Here is a 21644-nt window from a genome sequence, read left to right on the forward strand (position 1 = left end):
CCTCCCCCACTCCCACATTCCTTAGTCCAAACTAGGTGTCAGCCTAGTGTCCCCCTCAGAGGCCCTAGAATGGAGCACCTCCTTATAGAGTGAGTAGAGGAAGACGATGGTTTGTATGGTCTTGCCCAGCCCCATCTCATCAGCCAGAATGGTGTCGGTGCCCTGGGCCCATGAGAAGCGTAGCCAGTTCAACCCTTCCAGCTGATACATGTGCAGTGTGCCTCCAGTGGCTGTGATAAACCGCGGCTGAGTCTCGTATTTCACTGTAGGCTGTAGAGTCAAGAAGTCAAAAAGCTCAATGGGAACTGTCAGCTGTTCTTCTGGTCTTGATTTCCTCCTTCTCCCCTCCTCCCTGGCACTGATACCAAGTTGGATTACAATTCCCTCCACTACAGCCTGAGCTCATGAAAGTTCTAGTCTTTAGTCCCTCCCTCTCATTCCTTAAAAGAACACCCAACAGCACTGTGAGGGAGGAAAATGGTTGAAGAGCCCTGTGTGCTACTGTCTGTAGCAACTCTCTCATCCTTATGCCAAAATTCCTAGCCACTCTTGGGACAAGACTGAATACTAAAGGAAGAACTACTATTCAGAGATGTTGAAACCCTGGGACATTCTGTCAGTAACCCCTGGGAAACACTCAATCACCATCGCTCCAGAAATGGGAGAAAGGCCAAGTGAGAAAACTTACATCATTAGTAGGAGAATTGGGAGGCCCATCACCCTGCAACTCCTTCTTCTTCTTCTTATACTTGCGGGGCTGGGCAGGGTCCTCTCCCATAATTAGTTCTCTGGGAAAAGAGTGAGTCCAGAGTGAGGCCTGGGCCTTAGTACCCCCTCTCATTCTTCTGAACTAGTTCTAGCCCTGCCCCCCAATTCCCATAACCTACATTCTCTCCCATTTCCTTTCTCCCAGGCTTTTTACCCTCACACCCCTTGGATTTCCCCTCTACAGCTAACCCTCCTTACTCCTGAGCATCCTCTTTCCCATTACTCAGGCTAAATCTCTCCTCCTCACACTGCCTTTTCACCAATCCTAATCCTAACCCCAAATAACCTAGCCCAGGATCCCAAAGTCCTAAATAAATGCTGGATTGGGTCTGTCCCTACTGTGTCTCATTTCATGTTGGAAGTTTAGCTTTGTCCCTAACCTTGGGCTCCCTCTAACCCATGACATGGCTGTCTCACCGGTGTCTCCAGTAGCTTTGCTTATGGTCTTCATATTCAGGGATGTTCATTTCATCTTCTTCCCATGTAGACTGGTCATATGGTAAGTCCCTCCATTTTACTAGATAGTGGTAATTCCCTTTTTTATCCACACTGTGGGACAGGAGAAGAAAAATAATGTGGATTACAAGTAGGAAAAAGCAGTAATAAACATAACTATCAGCAAACACACATAATTTGTCACCTAATCCTTAATGCTGACCACTAGAAGGAAGTTCAGAATAGCTGAAATACTACCTTAGCTTTTTCTGGATGGCTTCCTAAAATCAACTTTCAAAAAACACCCCTAGGCTTCAACAGCATTTGTTCATCCAATTGGTATTTACTAAGCATCTACTATATGTCAGGCACTGGTGATTCAGCAGTGAACAGAAAAGACAAATGATTCTATTCTCATGAAGCTCATATGCTACTGGGGAAGAGAGCAATGAAGTAGAAAAATAAATATATACTATAACATTAGGCAGTAGTAAGTACCGTGAAGAAAGAAATACAAGAAACACTGAATGAAACACATTTTTTACACTTTGCTTTCATGTCTGATAACCAGACTCGGGTGTCACTTCTTATGCTCCTAGAGATTAAAGGCCACAATCACCAAAGAGTCAGTGCTGGGCCAGACTTTGCTCCCGGTTTCTCTCATCCTCACAGAGGAAACAGGGCTGAGGCTACAGCAGGACTTATTCAGATGGATCAATTACTTGGTTAGTTGACAAATTACTAGCATGGGGCCATAACTGCTACAAGTGGCATACCCCCGGATCAAGGCCTTCCCATGGACCAAGAATTCACCTGTGGTTGATGATGCGGTGAACAGTCATCCACTCTGGCTTGATGCCAAAACGATAGTACTTCTCCTCCATCTCAGCATAGTGCGGATCTTTCACTTTGCGCTTGTCACTCTTCCCATCATCCTCACCGGAGCCATAGTCCAGGGGTGGGGGTTCATCCATGTCATTCTTCCGTTGGTAGTTTCGGTACATGACCAAGTGGAAGATTTCCAGCTGATGAGGCATAGAGGAAGTGGAGGGGAGAGATAATCCCATCATTCAGGGAGAACAAAGGGAAATGGGAAGAAGCCGCCAGAGGAAGTGGCATGGAAAAGGGAGCTGTGAAAGGGGTGGGATGAGACACATAATAAATTAAAGCCAAAGCAGGAGAATACAATGAAACAGACAAAAGAAAGTCAGGATGTGGGTAGGGATGCAGTAAGCAAAAGGAGACAGGGACTAGGTTTATTAAGATTGAGAATACAAGTAAAACATGGTTAAAGATAGATAAAAAAAAGAGATGGAATTAAGGAAGACTATGTTATATCTAAGGGAAAAAATCTACCAAAGACAGAGAGAAAGGACTAGAGACCAAAAGCACCACATATGCAAACTAAGGAAGTAGGTACAGTATGAAGACCAGAGGCCTGAAATGAGGGAAAGCAAAGTTTGTATATATGAAAGAGCAGAAAACAGAGGAGTGAGAGACAGTGAGAGTGGCAATAAATGGGGTCACAGGACAGGGGGAAAGATGAAGCCTTTGTACCTGGAGCTCCTTGGCCCAGGAGCAGTGCCAGTAGGATAGTCCTACCCACTTGACAAAAAATTCTCGCTCTGATCTGCCTTGAAGAGGACGAGGAGGTGGGGCATCTGGATTCCCATCTGCCTGCTGGGGGGCTGGCATTGCCACAGGTGGCTCCCCCCACCGCCAATGCAGAATCTTCTGCACACGGCCTTTTAGCACAGGGCACTATGGAATGGACACACACAAGAAGGAGGAAGGAAAGAAGCAGAAAGAACCAATCAGGGGTCCCGCAAGGGAATCAAAGGCTAATTGTGGGGTAAAGAAAAGGAGCTAAACATCTGGGACCCAGAGATGGGGAAGGAATTGGGCTGACAGTCAACACTGAGAGATGGGTACACTCACTGTGCATCGGGGACACAGCCATTCACCGTTGGGAATGTCAGGCAGGGGTGGGTTCAGACAATGAATGTGGTAGGAGGAGATGCAAGCGTCACAGCACAAGAGCTCCCCACCATCCTTGCACACACGGCAGTACTCCATGTGATCATCTTCTTCTTCCTTCTCCCCTTCTTCCTCTCCCTCCTCTTCATATTCTTCCTCCTCCTCCTTGGCCTCCCACTGTACCCCCTCCTTTTCCTGGGAGGCCAAGGGCAGTCAGAGAGACGAAGAAAGGAAACAGGAATGAGATTGGAAGAAGAGACAAAGATGGAAAACTGGTGGGAACAAAGGAACAGGACATACTAGTTTCTAAAAATGTTTATGTGGGAGGGCAAAGGGATGAGGAGAGAAACAAACTACAATTCTGGTCATTTAAACATCTGTCACTGACAAACCATCTGGGCATAGGAAGAGGACAACTGAGACAAAGGAAGAAACAGACAGGTGGGTCCCTGAGGGCTGTAAGATGCTAGCAAAGGTAACTCACACAGTGGGGACAGCTCCATTTGCCCTCAGGAGCCCGGTCAAGCTCAGGATCAAGGCAGACGAGGTGGTAGGCACGAGGGCAGGTGTCGCACAGAATAATTTCCCCACCCTGCTGGCACACCTCACAGTAATCCTGGTGATCCGTCTCATAGCCATCAACCTCCTCCTCCCCGGCCACTGCAGGACAGCCCAGGACTGTCATATATCCCAGTGGAGGCAAAGGAACAGAGAGAAAGAGGGATTGGGGGAGGAGAGAGAGAGAAGGGTTGAATAAAGAAATCAAAATTGAGGCCTGCGAACCACACGATCGCAGTTCGATTCCCAGTCAGGGCACATGTCTGGGTTGCAAACCGGTTCCTTGCAGGCTAACTACCAGCAGGGGATGCACAAAAGGCAACCATACATTGATGTTTCTCTCCCTCTCTCCTTCCCCTCTAAAAAATAAATAAATAAAATCTAAAAAAAAAAAAAAAAGAAATCAAAATTGAAAATAAGGAAGACAACAAAGGAATGAGAAGAAAGCAAATTGACAGGATCACATACAGCTAACACCTCTTACCCTTCTTCTTCTTCCTTCCTGGCCGGCCTCTCTTTAGTTTCTTGGTGCGGACAGGGCCATCAGGCCGGCCTGAGGCACTGTGGACACTGCCACTGTCCAGGTCTGACTCCTCAGCTTCTGGTTCGGGGCCCTCATCACTCTGAAAAACGTACTACCCGTAGCCCCACGGCTGTCAGGGAAGTTAACTTGATTCCATTCCCCGCCCCCCCCCCCTTGGCCTCTGGCTCCCGCTCCAGCCACCCTCATGGACCTGTGTATGAACCTCCAGCTCTTGACCCCTCACCCTTGGTGTATAGTGAACAGAGAGGACCCCAGGTGTAGAGCCAACAGGGAGAAGCTACTCACTGAGCCTCCTTTCTTCCTCTTGCCACCCAGAAGCCCTAGTTTAATTTTGAGTGGTGCCATCTTCTTTCCCCGAAGCTTCTTGCGTCCATCAGGCACTCGGGGACTCTTACTTCGCCTCTTATGGCCTGGACCTGAATGAGGAGTGGAGATGAGGAAGAAAAAGCAGAGGTCATGACATTCTGGAATAATGGAGGTCAGAGGGGGCTCAGGACTCTTCTGTGCATTATGGTTTCACTGAGACCCCTTCCTGGAAAGCATTTCTCTTGCAACAATCAGGACTGAGAAGAGAGAAGAGTTCTAGAATATCAGTTGAGAACATAAAGTTTGGAGAGTGGGTGACAGTTGCTTGAAGAGGGTTTCTTACCTTTGCCCTCTTTGGTTTTGGCTCTTCGGATGGGTAGGGGCTGGATATCAGCAGCAGGTGGGGGTGGAAGGGTGGGGGATCCGGAAGGTGCTATAGGGGTGGCTGATGAGACAGCAGCTGACACCTGCTCAGCTACAGCTGCAGCTGCAGCGGCCGCTGCCGCCGCCACAGCTGCTGCCGACCCCTTGAAGGGGTTATTGGCACTGAATTCTCTCCACTTGGCCCCAAGGATGGTCATCATCTTAGACATTGGGATCTTAGGGTTCTTCTTAGCAATTAGGGGCCTGTAAATACAGAAGCAGAAGACTTGGACCCTCCACAGATGGTCTGGGAATATTGCCATTTCCCCTCATCAACTAAGTCTATGTATAAGCTAGGATTCCTGCGTGGTGAAAATATGTCCTATTAAGAATAACATCAGCCCTAACTTGTGTGGCTCAGGGGGTTGGGCATTGTCCCACAGGCCAAAAGTCTAAGTCCCAGTCAGGGCCCATGCCTGGGTTGCAGGCCAGGTCTCCAGTTGAGGGTGTGTGTGCAAGAGGCAACCAGTCGATGTTTCTCTCACACATTGGTGTTTCTCTTTCGTCCTTCCTTCCCCTCTCTAAAAGTAAATAAAATCTTAAAAAAGAAGAACAATATCAATTTGAAAATAAAAAGGTTTTGAAAATAAACAGATTTTTTAAAAGTATTTCAATAAAGAAATAGAAACAAAATAAAAATTAAATGCACAGAAGGTAAAAAATGAAAATAACACCAATAAAAATGCTTTACCATTATATACTACTTTACAATTCATAAAATACTTCCATATACATGATCTCATTTCATTCTCACGATAATACTATTAGTTTCTTCTTTCTAACAAGTTCCATGGGCCCTAATGAAGGATCCCATCAGGTGGAGTCTAACAGGCCATCCTATTCTTCTCTGCATTGGGGTGACAGGCTCTCATGGGGACATGGGTGATCACAGTGCTAACAAAAGCACTGTCTTTAGTAGTGAGGTGGGTGAGACAATAGTACTAATGACAGTTACCAGATTTTGAACGCTCCCTAGGAGCCAGGCACTGACTGTACTGAGCTTTCCATTCATTATCCCATCCCATCAAATCCCCACAAGACTCCTATGAGATATATACTGTGATATCTGTTTTAGAAATGTGAAACCAAAGATTAAAGAAGTAACTTGCCCAAGATGATACTAGGACCTGAACCTCAGTAAGCTGACTCCAGAGCACTGAACTACTATGTTAAAGAGCCTGCTCCGTAAAAAGCATCTCTGCTATCTCATACTTTACTTGGGAGCCACTGAAGCCCAGGTCCTGATGCCAGCTAGCCACGTGTCCTCCATTACTATTGGGGCCTGAGATAGGGGCCGAGGACTTGAAAACTGAGCAAAGAAAACTGGAGAAGGCTGATGTTATCTCTCAGCTCCAGTCTAGGGAGAAGTCACGCAAGGGAAACAAATGCTTGGAGCAAGAGGGCTATCAGTCTTCACTATATTTCATCATTAGAGCATTTTCTAACCTAGTGCTGGCATTATGACATGCGCCCCCACAACCATGAAGGGTTCCTGACTGGGGTCCCTGGAGCCTTAGAAGTCTAGGAATTTGCCAAAATTACATGTGGAATTTTGTGAGTATGTGCTGTGAATTTCTCTGGATATCACTTTCTTAGCTTTTATAATATTCCAGAGGGGCCAAAGCCTCCCCCAAATAAAAAGTGTCTGTTCTCAAGGACTCTCCAGTCCCACCACACCTCATGAACTGGCTAAAAGCTTTGTAGTTGGTAAGTGTGTGGTAATCCTCTTCAGAGAACACATGCTCCACATCCTCTAGGCCCCAGGTCAGAAGCAGAGTTGCTGAGGACTTCTGTTCTACCTGCTGGGAAAGACCAGGTTTTAGTGAGGTGGGCGCTTCTCCAGCTTCTATCCTAGGCCCCCAACATGGCTCTTCTACATACCCACCAGCTTCCCTGGGCTTTCAGCTTCCTTTTTCACTCTCTAGCCCAATCCCCACCTTTCACCTATTATAGCCTCTCCACTTAATGATCCATTCCCCCTGGGGCTCTTCCTCCTCATGCCTGTCTTTAATACTGATTTCTCCCTCTTACTCCCTAATTCTACTCACCTTTTGCCCCCCATCTCCCTCCCCCTTTTTCCGCCGCTTTGTCTTCTTCTCCTTTTTTTCTCGGTGCTTCCGCCTCCGCTTCCGACCTGGTCCAGTTCCATATTCACTGCCTCCACTCTCTGACTTCTCCCGGTACTCATCTCTCTCAGAGCCAAATTCTTCTTCACTGTCCTAAGGAAGAGAAATAAAAATAATATTTCTTTAGCCCTACCATGTGCCAGGAACTGTTCTCAGCACATAACACATATTATCTTTTAATTTTCACAGTAATTCTATGAGACAGTAATCTATTTTTTTTATTTATTTATTTATTTTACAGATGAGGGAACTGAGGCACAGAGAGCTAAATAAATTGTCCAAGAAAGCAGGGTATTGCTGGGCTCCAAATTCATGCGGTCCACCTCTAGAGCCTGTTCCTTCAACTGCTTCTCTGCTGCTAAAGCTAGTCACATAGAAAACTGGGCTCTTCACTAGGTTGTAATGAGTGATACCTGAGATACAGGCCAGCAAGCGCAGGGAGGGGAAGTCAGGCTTCCCTCACCTCAGGGTCCCCCCCAATTGGCATTTAGGACCAGAAAACATTTAGGTCTCTGGGAATGGGTCTCCAGAGTGTTACTATGGAGACAAGAATCCTTTACACTTACAAGCTTCTTGCGTTTTCGGGGTTTTCCTGGTTTGTTCTCCTTCTGCTTCTTGGGTCCTCGTTTTCTCTTCTTCACACCCAATGCTGAAGGTAGCAGCCGAATGTCATCCTTATCTTTGGAGCAGAGAGCACCAGAAAACCTAAGCTTCTAGGTCCCCAGTTGATGCCACCCCTCAATATCACCCTTCCTTTACTTCCTCTTCCCAGTTCGTACTTCCCACTCTCTAGGAACTCTGACATTAATTCCTCCACACCTTGACCCCCTTCTCTAGATGCAGAGACTCTTTCAAGTACTGTGGGATGCTCTGGTTCTGAATGGGAGGTCAGGGGTCAGAAGGAAAGAGCAGCCAAACCACTCCCTTCTCTCCCTTCCTACTAACAAGGGACCAAGCTCTAGGTCATGGGCTCTGACTGTGGCAGGTCCTTTTAGTCGCCGCCAGGGCTCCTCCTGCCTTCCCAAACCTCACTTAGCCAGCTGGCATCCCGCCCAGGAACTAGGGAAGCCATGCCCAGCTGCTGGCCTGGCCTGACCCCAACACTTGGAGTGGGGAGACACAAGCTGGCAGCTCCCTGAGCCAGATGCTGAGAAGGGAGAGCCAAAGGTGGACACCTGGGTTCTCACACTAACACCGTGGAGCTCTGATATACTTTTTACGAAGAAGCAAGCCTCTATATTTCTTCAGATGATCACCCAGCCTCCTGTCACCCCAACCCTTTCCTGGAGGAAAAGAAATTCTCAGTTGGTCATTTTCACTTCTGGCCCACGGGATCACAGTGTCTGGCTCCTTCATCGCACTCAAACCCAACAGTAGGAAGTTTCCACAATTACCTAATTATCCTCCTCCCAAGCAGCCTAGAATCTGCTTTCAAATCTATTTCTATATTCCCTGCTCCCTTTGAGAACTCTGGGACCCTATCCTCTGTCCCTTGGCCTCACCCTTGGTTTCCAAATTTAGTTCCAGACATCCTGACCATTCACATACAAACAGTATGGGAGACCCAGACAAAGATATAGACACAGACACATCCTACATATATATTCTCAAATGCACAAGCATACCCTCACACTGATGAGCACAAATCGAGGACAGCCTATACCTGCTTGTGGCAGGCTAGGTCCCTAACTTTCCAAATGTCTTTCCTATACGTGCTTGTGGCAGGCTAGGTCCCTAACTTTCCAAATGTCTTTCCATAGTAAAGTATGAGATAGCAGAGATGCTTTTTAGGGAGTCTTTTAGAGGTCAGGGCTGGTTCTTCTCTGATGTCCCCATTGCCCCATTCTCCACAACCCCCACCAGGAGACAGAGAGTTACTCCATGCAGAGGAAGACACTGATGCCACACAGACATGGAGCCCTGACTGGCTTCCCTCCTACAGCAAGCACCAGACTAACCAGCCAGACCTGTCTTGCTCTGGCAGAGGTGGCTGTGAAGGAGGGGAAAGCCTGGGCTTTGCCCAGCCCCTTGCTCTAGGACACACAATCCTTTCTCCCATAACAGCCAAGGGAAAATTAGCCACAATTAACGCCGGAGGCCTCAGTTTCCATTGCCTCAGAATCCCTTCAATGTTACTTCTTCTCATAACTGCTGCATCCTGTGTCCTCTCCTGCAGGAAGACACTCTGCGGTGGGGGGAGGGGAGGTGCCTGCAGAAAGCGACCTTGCCCCCCTCCGTGCGGGAAAGCAGTGAAAACACTAATAGGAAATAGGAAGTCAGTAAGACGCCAGGCCTCAGCAGCCAGCTCTCCCTAACCCCAGCGGCTTAGATTATTATGAACATGGAAACCGGCCTGCCCCGAGAGTGGCAAGAGCGGGCCAACTGGCTAAGGATCAGGGAAACCGCCTGGGTCACCGCTAGCCGGGGGTGGGGCACAAGCCCTGGGACCTCGGAGCCAGTTAAATCCACTCCCCACCACAGCAGGAGGTTTCCGAACTTGGGAAGACGACGGTGGTGGGAGAGGCTAAGCAGAATGGCGAGGAAAGGAAAGGGAGGGCAATAAGGCAAATCTAAATCCCAACCTCTGTTTCACCAGCCACTCAATGCTGGCCTGGAGCCCAGACGCTCCCACAGGCGCAGCTCAGATCTCGGGAAGACGGCGCGGGAGGAGGGCGGGCGAAGAGCGAAAGGCGGAGCCTGGCAGCCAGAGAAAGCAGGAGGAGTCTCGCAACAAGCCTCGCCTCCCGCCCGCCCCTCTTTTTCTAATCTCACCATCAATCTCTCACACATATATTTATTTTTTTTCTCAAATTCCCCTCCTTCCCCCACAACGAACCACCATAATAGGCCTGCTGCACATGCGTATTGCATGCAGGGGGTGGGTTTGTATCTTCAGACCTTTTGCAAAGAAACTACCAGAATTTTCCGCACCACCCACAATCATTCCCCACCCCCACCCGCAAGGAATCACATCTATATATTATGTTATATTATTTCTCTAGACTTGCCAGAAGGGGGAGGGAGAAGAAATGAGTTTTGGGCTTCCTGCTCCCTTCCCCCATCAATACTGAGTGCTATTATTTTAAACGTTTAACAATGTAAGGAGACTGAAGAGGGGGGAAGGGATAAAATTGGTCTTTGGTAAGAATGTAAAACAAAATGGTGAGAATCAAAGCAGTCAAAATGAAAAACAACAGAGATCTCCAATGAGCACAAATTCATATTCTATAAAAGGATGAGGGAGAGCAGCCCAAACAAATTTCCTTAGAGAAGGGTTATTTAGCCCAGACAGAGACAAATAATGGACAGAAAATATTTTCCCAAAGTTTTACCTCAAAGTCATCTAAGGGGTGTATCTGGGCCACTCATTGCACTTGGAGGGCTAAAAGGGAGATAAAATTGCCCTGGGAGACAGAGGAGGTGGGTTTTCACTTCAAATGAATTTTAAAAACATTTGATGTTTCCTCTGGTCTATTCAGAAAGCAAAGAGAAAAAGGGGAGGGAGTATTGACACAAAGACCCTTCTCAACCTCAGATTCTTTAGTGCTCTTCTCTCACATACCTAATCTGGAATTAAAGACACCCAAATACCACATTCCAAGCTCAAAACGCAAATAGGTGACAGCTGCCAATCCCCTAACATAACCCCACATCCTTTCTTTTCCTTTTTTTAGCCCCTCGGGCTGTTTTCCTAGCATCCTCCCTCCCCACAGTTCTTTATTCCTTTTCCGTCCTGCAAATCAATGGGCTCACTGGCATAACTTTCTAAAAACTTTTCTCTTTTCCACTGGTGGTGATGGAGGGGGCTTTATCCTTATTTCCATCAGACACCATCCTTCTGCCCTCCTAATAAAGCACCTCACACTCCCTCAAAGGACGTATGCCAGATAAGCCACGCAGATCAATGACACTTTTACAAAGAACATGTTAGACGTTTTGAAGTTTGGTGCATTCGTGCTGCATGGCACCAAGAGGCTTGGAGGTGTGGATATCCCCTTTCATTACCCAAGCAGAGAGTGAACATCCTAAAGATGCTCGCCTATCCTAAAGAAGACTAGAAATAACTTCACTAGGAGGGTGGTCTGAGTGGGGCCATTGCTGGGCCCCTGGTGCGAGGCAGCGTCCCCTCCACAACTGGAGGAACTGCTCAGAGTGCGCCGGCGACTTGTCATCCCTAGGGAGGAGTGCTGAGTGATGGTCAAGCTGCAGAACAGCTGGGTGGGCAGTTTACACCCCCCGAAGTGGTCAGGGTGTGGGTGGTTTCAGCGAGAGTGACAGTGAATGGCAGCCGCGAGAGAGTCACAGCTGGGCAGCTCAGCCACCCCAGACTGACAGGGTCATGGGGGAGTGGAAAGGGGGAGGCGCACTTGACACAAAAGAGCCCAGAGCAAAAGAGAGATAAAGGAGGTGGAACTGGGGGCATCTGGTTTCCCCAATTCTAGGTGCCTGCTCTCCCTATGACGAGCTGTGTGGAGCAGGGATAGGAGCAAGTGATTCCAGGAAGTGGTCTGCGTGGAGTGTGGCCACCACCTGCCCCAGTCCTTAGCCGCCCACATTCACACGACCCCTCCCCCACCGCACGCCCCTGAGTTGGCGGGCACAGAAGTCCCCGCAGGTGGGGGGTCCGATGGACACCGCTTCCCCTGCCTTCCTAATTCCTCAGAGGAGATGGTTAGGGCCGCGGTCCCCTCCACACGCAGAAACCCCACTTTACCTCAGTTCAACCCCACCCGGGCCGGCGCCCGAGGGGTGCCCGCGCGGCCGCCCCTCCCCCACGCGCCCCTCCCCCACGCCGCCGTCCGGCCGCCAGGGTCTCCGCGGTCCCTCGTTCGGCCAAGGAGGGGGCCCTGGCTTCTCCTTGGCCGTTTCCTGCCTACCCCCTCCCCGCCGAGGGTAAAAAAAATATCTCCTCCTCCTCCTCCCCCGAAAGCCGCGACCGAGTGGCCCGGTCCGCGCGCGCAGCTCGCGCCCAGCGCTCACCAGCCGGGGCTACGGCGGCGGCGGCGCCGGCGGCGGCGGAGGAGGGGTGCAGCGGGGGAGGGGAGGAGGCCCGGCCCCGCGGCCGCGGCCGCTGCCCGCGGGGACCGCTCGGACCGCCCGAACCGCCGCGGGCGACCGGCCCGAGACGGCGTTACGCATCCGGGATTCGCCTCGGTTCGGCCGCGCGGTGGGTGCCTCGCCCCCGCCCGGCCTCGCGCGCTGGCGGCTCCCAGTCGCGCTGGGGTGGGGGGTGAGTCGGGCGGCCGCTTACCTGGCGGCGGGGGCGGTGGCGGGGGCGGCGGCGGCGGCGGCGGGAAGAGGTGGCAGTCGGGGGGGCTGTGGCGGTCGCGGCCCCGGTCGTGGCCCGGTCCGCGCCCGAGTATTCCCTCGTCGTCGTCCTCATAGTCATCGTCGGCAGCCTCCACCTCCTCCTCCTCCTCGTCGCCCTCTTCTTCCTCCTCTTCTTCCTCCTCCGACACCACCATCTCCTCCTCCTCCTCCTCCTCGTCCCTCAGAGGGGAAGCCATCCTGTGGCTCTGGCCCCCCCACCACCCCCCCACCCACCGCCCGCCCGCCTCCCCCACCGCTACCACCACCTCCTCCTCCTCCTCCTCCTCCTCCTTCTCGGCGGCGGCGTCCTCCTCCTCTCAGCCTCCCCCAGCCCCCCAAACCCCTGGGCCACCCCCCTCCAAAACCCCCACCCTCGGGGCCGCCGTCTGAGGAGGGGGGCCAAACCACCCCCAAAATTTTTCTTGGAAAAAAATTCAGGAGAGACTTTTTTTTCCTTTCTCTCCTTCCAAGAGAACAAGAAAGGGGGATTAAAAATATATATATATATATAAAAGTTTTCGACTTCTCTCTACCCCCCTCTCTGTTACTTTAAATATATTTAAATTCTGAGGGGGGCGCTCAGAAATATTTCTCAGAGCTGAGGCACTAAGATGGCCGCCTTGAAATTATTTTTAAAACAACCCCCCCTCCAGCTCCGCCACCCCCTCCATGAAGAAAGGGAGAGGGGGGAAAATCCCCTTTTAAAACAAAATGGCTGGCTTAATATTTCATTTTTCACCCCCACCCCATTCTCCTCCCTGTTATACCCCCATCTCCAAATCTCTACCCAGAAACCCACAAATTTCTCCCTTTTTTCATAACTGATTAGTGCACAGATTATTAATAGAGATATTTTCCTTGTGTACTGAGTGTGTGTGTGTGCGCGGGTGGGGGGGCATGAAGGATTTCTGCATAAAACAAAAATGGCTGCTGTGACTAACTCCCCCTTATAAAAAATATTTGAGGGGGGGTATTAATCAGTACTCATGCTCAGTCTGACATCAGCATAAATTGTTAAAGGTTAACTAGTTAGATACTAGTCCAACTACATTTAATTTTTTTCTTTTCTTTACTAGTCTCTTCCTCACCACCTCCCTTCTCTAAAGAAAAGCGCTTTTTTTTTTTTGAATACTTCAGAAGGGAGTGGTTTGATGTGAAGGGTTTTTTTCCCCTTCAGGCATTGAAAAGGAAAAAGATGAAATATATGTTTATATATAACTCTTTCTACATACCTCATTGGAGTCAAAACGCATTTAATTGTGTACGTATCTTTCAAGTGAGAAGTGATACTGGATTTTTTTTTTCTTTAAAAAGTGGTAGAAATCCTAGTGACTTTTGGGGCAGAGATATGAATAGATACAATGATTGAGTTTTTTTCAAAGGAGTCCATGTTTGATTCTCCCCTTTGCCCAGCCTTTTCAGTGATTAATAATTATATATTTTATTTTCACTCTTTTCTCCTTTACCTGGCCTCTCCCTTCCCCAGTTGCTTGAATATAAAATTCATCTGACTTGGAAAGTTAATTTAGGGGTAAATAAAACATTTTTAGAATAAAGGGGATTCAAGTCTGAAGATTGTGAATGATTTTCTTTTCTCCTATTTCAGTGTATTTCCCTTCCTCCATGATCTCCAACAATGTAAAGTGGAAGAAACTGAGGTACCATGAAAGAAAAAAGTAACTGGAACTGAGAAAAAGAAAGAGGTAGGAGATTGTACTCATAATTTTCATCTGATTCTCACCCTTAATTTCCAGTTGTACCCAGTGTTTACCTTAAAAGTGGTAATCAAATGGAAGACTGAAAGGGAGTCCAAAACTAGCTTTCTTATCCGGAGACTTGATTAGGGAAGTCATAAAATAAAATTTGCCATGTGAGCAAGGCTAGCAAAGAAAGGAGGGTGCATAGCTCATCTTAGTTCTACCCTTTTTTTGTTCTTGTCACCCTTTTGTTACTCTAGTTTCCCCTTGTTCTTTTTATCTCATTTTGTCTCTTTCCTAGCTTCCCACCCTATGTCTGTGGAATCATTTCTTCCCTGGGTTATTTCCCTACCTTTTAAGTATAGCAGCCAGTCACCCAGCAACCCCTGCAGTGTTCAGGAGCACCTTAAGAGGGTGGGGTAGGTAGGCAGCAACCAGAAAGTATTAGTGATGAGGAGCACTACGCAGATTTTTGCTAGGAGACTAAAATGTTCTTTATTGATGTGCCACCTACCCACCACCCACCCACCCAAAACACACACACACACACACAAACACACAAATGCACTTTATTGTACATTGATTTCCACCTTTTCTTAACCTTGTCTTTGGAATTCTCTTGCCTCTACTCCCATGTCATTACTGTTTGAGTCTAACTTCTGTCCCTCTTCCATTTGATTGTATTCTGTCCTCTTTCTCAATCTCTTCTTCCTAGTCCATCTGGGTATTCATTCCCTTTTTTCTGTCTGTGGGCTTCTCTGTATGTGTATTTTTCACTGAGACTTTATTTTTCACTCATCCTTTTGATTCTCAGGCTCTTTAACCTCTAAGTAACTATCCATGTCTGTCTTCTTTCTGTTTACTTCCGTCTTCCAGGATCTGACTGCATGTGCCTCTTCTTCATGTGTGCTTGACTCCCCCCTTTCTGGTCCCTCTATGTGTGTCTAGGAAGAATGTCCCCATGTGCCTGTTGACAACCCTACACATGTACACAATAGTCTCTCTGCCTCTGTGCCCTTTCCTCTGTGCAAGTGCCTCTGCCTGCCTTCCTGCCACATGGGCAATGAACTGCAGGTGTAGGTGGCTAAAGGTGGCTGTGTGCATCCCTGTGCTAACATTCATCATTCTTTCGAGTGTGCTTTGCATATGAATCTGTTAATTTGCCTGATTCTTCCTCCTGTCCATCTCCTCCTCTGCCTGCCTGCTTCTCCTGTTCCCTTCTCTCCCTACTGACTCCTTGATTTTTCTTCTTCTATCCTTGTTTCCGCCTGTCTCTCTACCTGCTTACTCCTATTATGGTGTCTGTCTGCCTGCCTGCCGGTCTGCTCCTCCCTGACTGGCTGCCAGCCTCTTTCTCTCCCTGGTTGTCTGTCTGCTTCTCTGGCTGTTTGCCCACCACTCTCTCTCTAGCCATCTGTCTCCCCGCCTGCCTGTCTCTATCACTTTTTTAGCCGCGGTTTGTCTACCTTCCAGGCCTTGCCTGTCTTGCTTTTTCTCTTACCTTTCTACTTGTTCCTCCTCTTATTTATGCCAGTTAAGTTAATGATTTTTCCTTGCTTCCCTTTATGTCTGTCTTCTTGCCTATCTACCTACTTCCTTGGTGCTATTCTATATTTAATGCTTGTATCTTTTTTTAAAGATTTTATTTATTTATCTTTAGAGAGGAAGGGAAGGAGAGAAGGAGAGAAATATCAGTGTGTGGTTGCCTCTCATGAGTCCCCTGCTGGGAACTGGCCTGCAACCCAGGCATGTGCCCTGACTGGGAATCGAACCGTGATTGTGTGGTTTGCAGGCCCGCACTCAATCCACTGAGGTACACCGCCAGGGCTAATGCTTGTATCTTTGTTGTCTTTCTGCTTGTCAGCTTTTTCTCCCTTGACTTCTTCTGTTTCAACATCCCATCAATGGTGATGGGCTCTCTACCCCAAACATCTTAGTGAACCCCTTGCCCTGAAATCTTAACCTGCCTTCTTGCCATGTCCCTTACCTTGCCTTCTCTCACTGCTTACCTCCATTTCACTTGTCTCTTTTTCTTTTTGTCTTCCTGGTTCCTCCATCTTTTTTTTAAATTTATTTTTAGAGGGGAAGGGAAGGAGAAAGAGTGGGAGAGAAACATCAGTGTGTGGTTGCCTCTCATGTGTCCCCCACTGGGGACCTGGCCCGCAACCCAGGCAATGTGCCCCAGTTAGGAATCAAACCAGCAACCCTCTGCTCCACAGGCCCATGCTCAATCCACTGAGCCACACCAGCCAGGGCTGCCTCAGTCTTTCCGCCATTTTCCCCATCTCTCCTTGTCTTCCTGCCTTTTTGCTCTCTGCCTGGCTGGCTCTGCTGTCCATGTATCAGCTTGCTTTTGTTTTTCTTCTTATTTTTTAAGCAGTTTTTAAATAGATAGTACATACACGTGGTACAAAATGTTTTAAGTACTAAAAGTGTCCCGTGGAGAGTAAGCCTCTTTTGCCATTTTTCTCCCCCAGCCCTCAGTTCCTTTCCTCAGAGTTGGTCACTACTTCACATTTCTTGGATATTGTTCCAGAAAAGAGTCTGCATATTTACGTGTACTTGTTTTTTTGCTGCTGCTGAATGCTTCTTCCACTGTTAGTCTATCAGTACCCCTTCATATTTCACTGGGCTTACCATCTCTTCTTGTCTTTTTGATTGATTGGTTGCTAGTCACATGCCTGTACTACCAGTACCTGAGGAGCACTTAGGAAGGGCTTGCTCTCTCCTAATCTCCTACTCTGCATAATAAATTGTCTTGATGAGAGCCTACCTCTTCTTGTCTCATCATGACTGATGTATTAATTGACAAAAGCACTGGTGGTACTGAAAAATACCTTACAAACATAGGTACAATTTAGTAAGTACAGATAGTTTGAAAGCTGAGCTTACATGCAAATAGAGTAGATACAGGCCCACTTTGCCTTTCACACATCTGTATGCATTTTTTAAAGGCATGTGATGAATCTAGATCCTTTTAGGTTCAGCAGCACCCTTTGGTTGTTGACCTATGACTGTCCAAGAAGTTTTTCTTCCTCCTAGTCTAAAAAACTCTGCCTCTTACTAACATCCCTTTTCATCCTTCCTTTGAATCCTCTCACATGCCACCTTGGAGGTATTATAACTTGTTGGGAAAAACAGAGCTGTAGGCTCTATCTTAGATCTGTCCAGAAAGGTGATGATAATACTTTTATACACAATGCTCTATTCTTTCATTTCTGCTTTTTTACTGCCTACATTCCTGAATTTAATGATTTCAGTCTCCATCTCTATGTCTCTCCTGACTTCCCCTCTCTTACTTCTCTTTTCTTTCTGGTTTTGTCTTTTCTTTTAAATATGTCTTGGGCTCCATACTAGCCTCTCTTTCTGATTGGCCACCTTCCATCTCTTCTGTCTGATTGGCCTTTATCCCTCCATCACCCTATCTGCCTGCTGGATTCTTCCTGCCTGCAATAATGTATGTCATAGCACTTTATAAATCATAAAGCACTAGGTAGTATAAAACATTACCATCCCTTTGTCTTCTTTTTTTCGTTATTGTCTTCTTTATTTCTTTCTCTGCCTTCTCTCTCTGTACCCCTTTCTGTTTGTTTGTTTCTGTTCCTCTTGATGATCTTGCTGCCTCTCTGTCAGCCAACTCCTTTCTTTTCTTGCCAACCTGTCTGTTTTTCTGCTATCCTTCTCTATCTTCTCTGTTCTTCTATCTCTCTCTATTTCCTGTTCCTGTATATTTTTTTTACCTACCTGTTCTGGCTGTCCTCAGGCCTTTTATCTGATCCTGTGCATCTCACTTTCTCTAGCTGCTTATCTCCCTTCTCTGTCAGTTTCAACCTGGGTACCACTGTGTACCTTTTACTCTTTTCCTGTACTTCAAAAAAATAAAATAAGTAATTAAAATACCATATGACTAATTGGTAGAGGAAAATGGTTTTTGTTTTTAATGAAAAGACCATTATGGTAAGAATAAGGAACTGAAGCATGCAGCTGTCAGATGCAACCTAAAAATTAAATGCCACCCCACCAAGGAAAAACATTGTAAGGGACTTCAAAGCCAATAATAATAGAATTATTTATATAAAGCACAAGCAAGAAACTTTTCCAAAGCAATAGTTTCTAACCTTTTTTGGATCATAGGAAGTTGTAAACCCTTCCCCCAGAAAAATAGTAAATACAGTCATACCTTGGTACTCATTGGCTTCAGAATTGTTCAAACCCTGTACTTGTTGCATTTTGATAAGAAAAAAATGTTTCAGCACTCAGCACCTGCTCAGGAACTTGTTGCACTTGCTAGAACTTATGTGAGTCACACCACCACCCCACAAGAGAAAATGCTTCATCACTCATCACTTGTTCAGTACTGGTCAGTTTCGGCACTTGTCATGAGTTCCAGAACAAATAAACGATGAGTACTGGACTACCACTGTATACAAAGTGTCACTTATGTTTTCATGGTTTCATGAATACCCTGAACTCTGTGGACCCCAGGGTAAAACTGTGATGTGAACCAGAGCACAGACATGAACTGGTGCAACAAAGCAGGTCAGAGAACTGAAAAAGCACTTTGCAATCTACGATTTTCTACCCAAGGAGATATTAAAGAGATTCCTACTTATCTTTTTTAAATATATAGGTTAGTGAAAATAATGAAAGGCATGTAAATGCTAAGGATATCATGGAATTAAGAGTTGGAAGGTCATCTAAGCCAGTGGTTCCCCAAATGTCTAAGTAAGCCCTTACCATGTCCTTTCATGGTAAGGGCTGTTCTTTGTTCTGAGATTACATATTTCTTATAAATACTTTTATATAGAGTGAATATGTAATATACTATATTTATATGTAATAAATATATATGTCATGTACATATGCCTATGTATTTAACAATATATTTGTTAAAAATGTCCTTTTTACAAATGAGGTAGAACTGTTTGGAAGGATGCCCATGACTTTTATAGAGAGAAAATAAATGATTTTTTATACTTCTGTACAATTTTAACAGAACATACATGTACTTTTATAGTTCTAAAACATTTTTATTATCTTTTTACTAAATAATGGTGATGGGTATAAGTTTTGGTTTTGTTGTTCTTTTTAAAATTATTCATTTATTTATTTATTGCTTTCAGAGAGAGGACAGGAGGGAGAAACATCAATTTGATGTTCCATTTACTTACGCATTCATTGGTTGATTCTTGTACGTGCCCTGACGGCCATCGGACAGCAACCTTGGCATATAGGGACATGCTCCAACCAACTGAGCAACTCAGCCAGGGAGGGCAGACTTTGTTGTTGTTAATATTCTTAGCACAAGAAAAAGTCAGCAACTCCACGTTGATCACTAACTATTTTTTTAATATTTTACTGGTCATTGAAATATAAAAATCTAGGATCTACTGCTTAAACTAATAACTCCTTGATTTCATGAAGAGAGACACTTTACTTTTCTTCATATATTATTATATGCATGATTTGTGATATATATATACCCACTGTATACTATTATATGCATAATCTTTCTTTAAGTCAGTTCACTTTTCTTTAGCTTAAATGAATGTCCTTCAGAGAGTACAATTTATAATACTAAGAAACAATATCCATAAATCCTTTATTTGATAAGGTAATTATATTTTTATAATTCATTTTAAAATACAAATAACTACTAAAATAAAATCAATAAAAATAAAAGCATTTTGCATGCTACCAATGGTTTAGGAACCATATTGTAAGAAATGTTACTTTAGCCCTGGCTGGTGTGGCTCAGTGGATCGAGTGCTGGCTTGCAAACCAGAGAGTCACTGGTTCGTTCCCAGTCATGGCTCATGCCAGGGTTGTTGGCCAGCTCCCCAGTAGAAGGTGCATGAGAGGTGCATGAAAAACCCCATGGTGGTGTTTTTCTCCTTCACTTTCTCCCTCCCTTCCCCACTCCCTAAAAATAAATAACATATTTTTAAAAATAAAAAAGAAATATTACTTTAATTTTCTGGGTATAGAAACTGGGGCCAAGATGTTGAAAGGATTGCTAAGATAAGTTGTTAGAACAGGATTTGAACTTATATTTTCCAATTTATCTTTCTATGATATACTAAATGACTTCTAAGTCCATGGTATTCCTGGAGTTTAGAGGAACTAGTATATGAAATTGATGGTCACATATATCACTTATTACCTATAACAACTATACTACAGAACTGGCAACAGTCAATTTAATTGTATCTAGTACACGTTTAAACTTACATGTTTTCTAACAGAGTTCTACTTCTTACCATCCACCCTAGAGAAACAGTCTTCATATTTATGCATATCAGGTGATTTGTACAAAGATGTTCACTACAACATTATAATAGTAAAAAGTTGGAAGTACCCTAAATCTCCAACAGTAAGGAACAGCTAAGTAAACTACATAGCAATTAAGAAAAATAAGTTACATCTTCATAGTAAGATTCTCTATTATGTTGTTGAATGGAAAAAAGAAAGCTGTAAAGCAATACAGCGTGGGGCAAAAGTAGATATACAGTTCATATGGAAGATAATATAATAAATATTAATACAAGAGTAAATTTTTGTGTTTCACATACTCAAAACTATAAACCTACTTTGTCTCAACCCTATACATATTATTTAGTTAATTTATATTCAAAGAAGGCAAAAACAATACTATTGTTTCTACAGGTACTTTTATTGTTTTATTGTTTTATTTTCATTTATCTTTAGAGGGGAAGGGAAGGAGAGAGGGAGAGAAATATCAATGTATGGTTGCCTCTCATGCGTTCCCTGCTGGGAACTGGCCTGCAGCCCAGGCATGTGCCCTGACTGGGATTCAAACCTTGGTTATTTGGTTCACAGGCCCATGCTTAATCCACTGAGCTGCACCAGCCAGAGCTCTACAGGTACTTTTATACATATATAAATGCCTTTAAAAATTCTGGGCATAGAAAACAAAAGAAAACTAAAAGAAAAAATTCTGGACATACACATACCAAATTGGAAACAGGATTTACTTTGGGGAGAGAATAGTGAAGGGGAATATTTAGTTTATTAATAATTTTGAATTTTTATAATGAGAAATTATTCATTTAATATTTGTGTAAACAAATTTAAGTAACCTCATGATTACATTAATAAATGAAGCCAAATGAGACAAAAAGTAGTATGATTCCTGTGAACAAATCATTCCTCATTAATCTCTAGTTCTTTGAGGAGAAAAATATCTAATCAAAGTACAATCTGCAGATGTGATTGAGTTACACTTTTGAAAACATTAGTGAAGTTCTAGTTTAAAAAGTAACATGAGGAAACAGAAGGAAAGGCACAAAAGAGCTCACGTAATATAGAACTATTGATAAAAGAAAACAAGTATGAATATCCATAGAATATTCCTGGAAGAATACACAAGAAACTGTAGTAGTTATCACTGGGAAGGGAATTTTTTTCATTGTGCATCTTTTAAAGCAACTTGAAAATTTTTAGCAACCAAGAGATTAGCTTATTGGAGAAAGGAGAGAC

At 45.4% G+C, this 21644-nt stretch overlaps 1 protein-coding gene and 1 long non-coding RNA gene across 14 annotated transcripts in view; one reads left to right on the plus strand and one right to left on the minus strand.

Moving 5' to 3' along the window:
- Positions 1–12669, minus strand: part of CHD3 (chromodomain helicase DNA binding protein 3) — a 25679-nt gene extending 13010 nt beyond the window's left edge. For 7 of the 13 annotated variants that reach the window (XM_037028203.1, XM_037028200.1, XM_037028206.1 and 4 more), the window contains exons 1-14: positions 12389–12669; positions 7704–7816; positions 7060–7230; positions 6689–6813; positions 4932–5215; positions 4568–4698; positions 4223–4373; positions 3665–3858; positions 3142–3375; positions 2761–2964; positions 2017–2228; positions 1186–1317; positions 689–788; positions 79–270 (exon numbers count right to left, since the gene is read on the minus strand). In XM_037028203.1, coding sequence (XP_036884098.1) covers positions 79–270; positions 689–788; positions 1186–1317; positions 2017–2228; positions 2761–2964; positions 3142–3375; positions 3665–3858; positions 4223–4373; positions 4568–4698; positions 4932–5215; positions 6689–6813; positions 7060–7230; positions 7704–7816; positions 12389–12644 — 2499 coding nt within the window. In that variant the 5' untranslated portion in view covers positions 12645–12669. Of the gene's footprint in view, positions 1–78; positions 271–688; positions 789–1185; positions 1318–2016; positions 2229–2760; positions 2965–3141; positions 3376–3664; positions 3859–4222; positions 4374–4567; positions 4699–4931; positions 5216–6688; positions 6814–7059; positions 7231–7703; positions 7817–8393; positions 8671–12388 lie in introns of those variants that run through there. The other 6 variants (XM_037028199.1, XM_037028201.1, XM_037028202.1 and 3 more) reach the window with 6 other exon arrangements.
- Positions 12058–21354, plus strand: LOC118974675 (uncharacterized). Its single transcript, XR_005063941.1, has 3 exons — positions 12058–12304; positions 14054–14150; positions 21330–21354. It is a non-coding gene; the product is annotated as an uncharacterized LOC118974675 (long non-coding RNA).
- Positions 21355–21644: the final 290 nt, after the last annotated feature.

Source organism: Sturnira hondurensis, unplaced genomic scaffold (assembly GCF_014824575.4).
Source record: "Sturnira hondurensis isolate 20B ecotype Veracruz unplaced genomic scaffold, ASM1482457v3 Scaffold0019835, whole genome shotgun sequence".
NCBI classification, from domain to species: Eukaryota; Metazoa; Chordata; class Mammalia; order Chiroptera; family Phyllostomidae; genus Sturnira; species Sturnira hondurensis.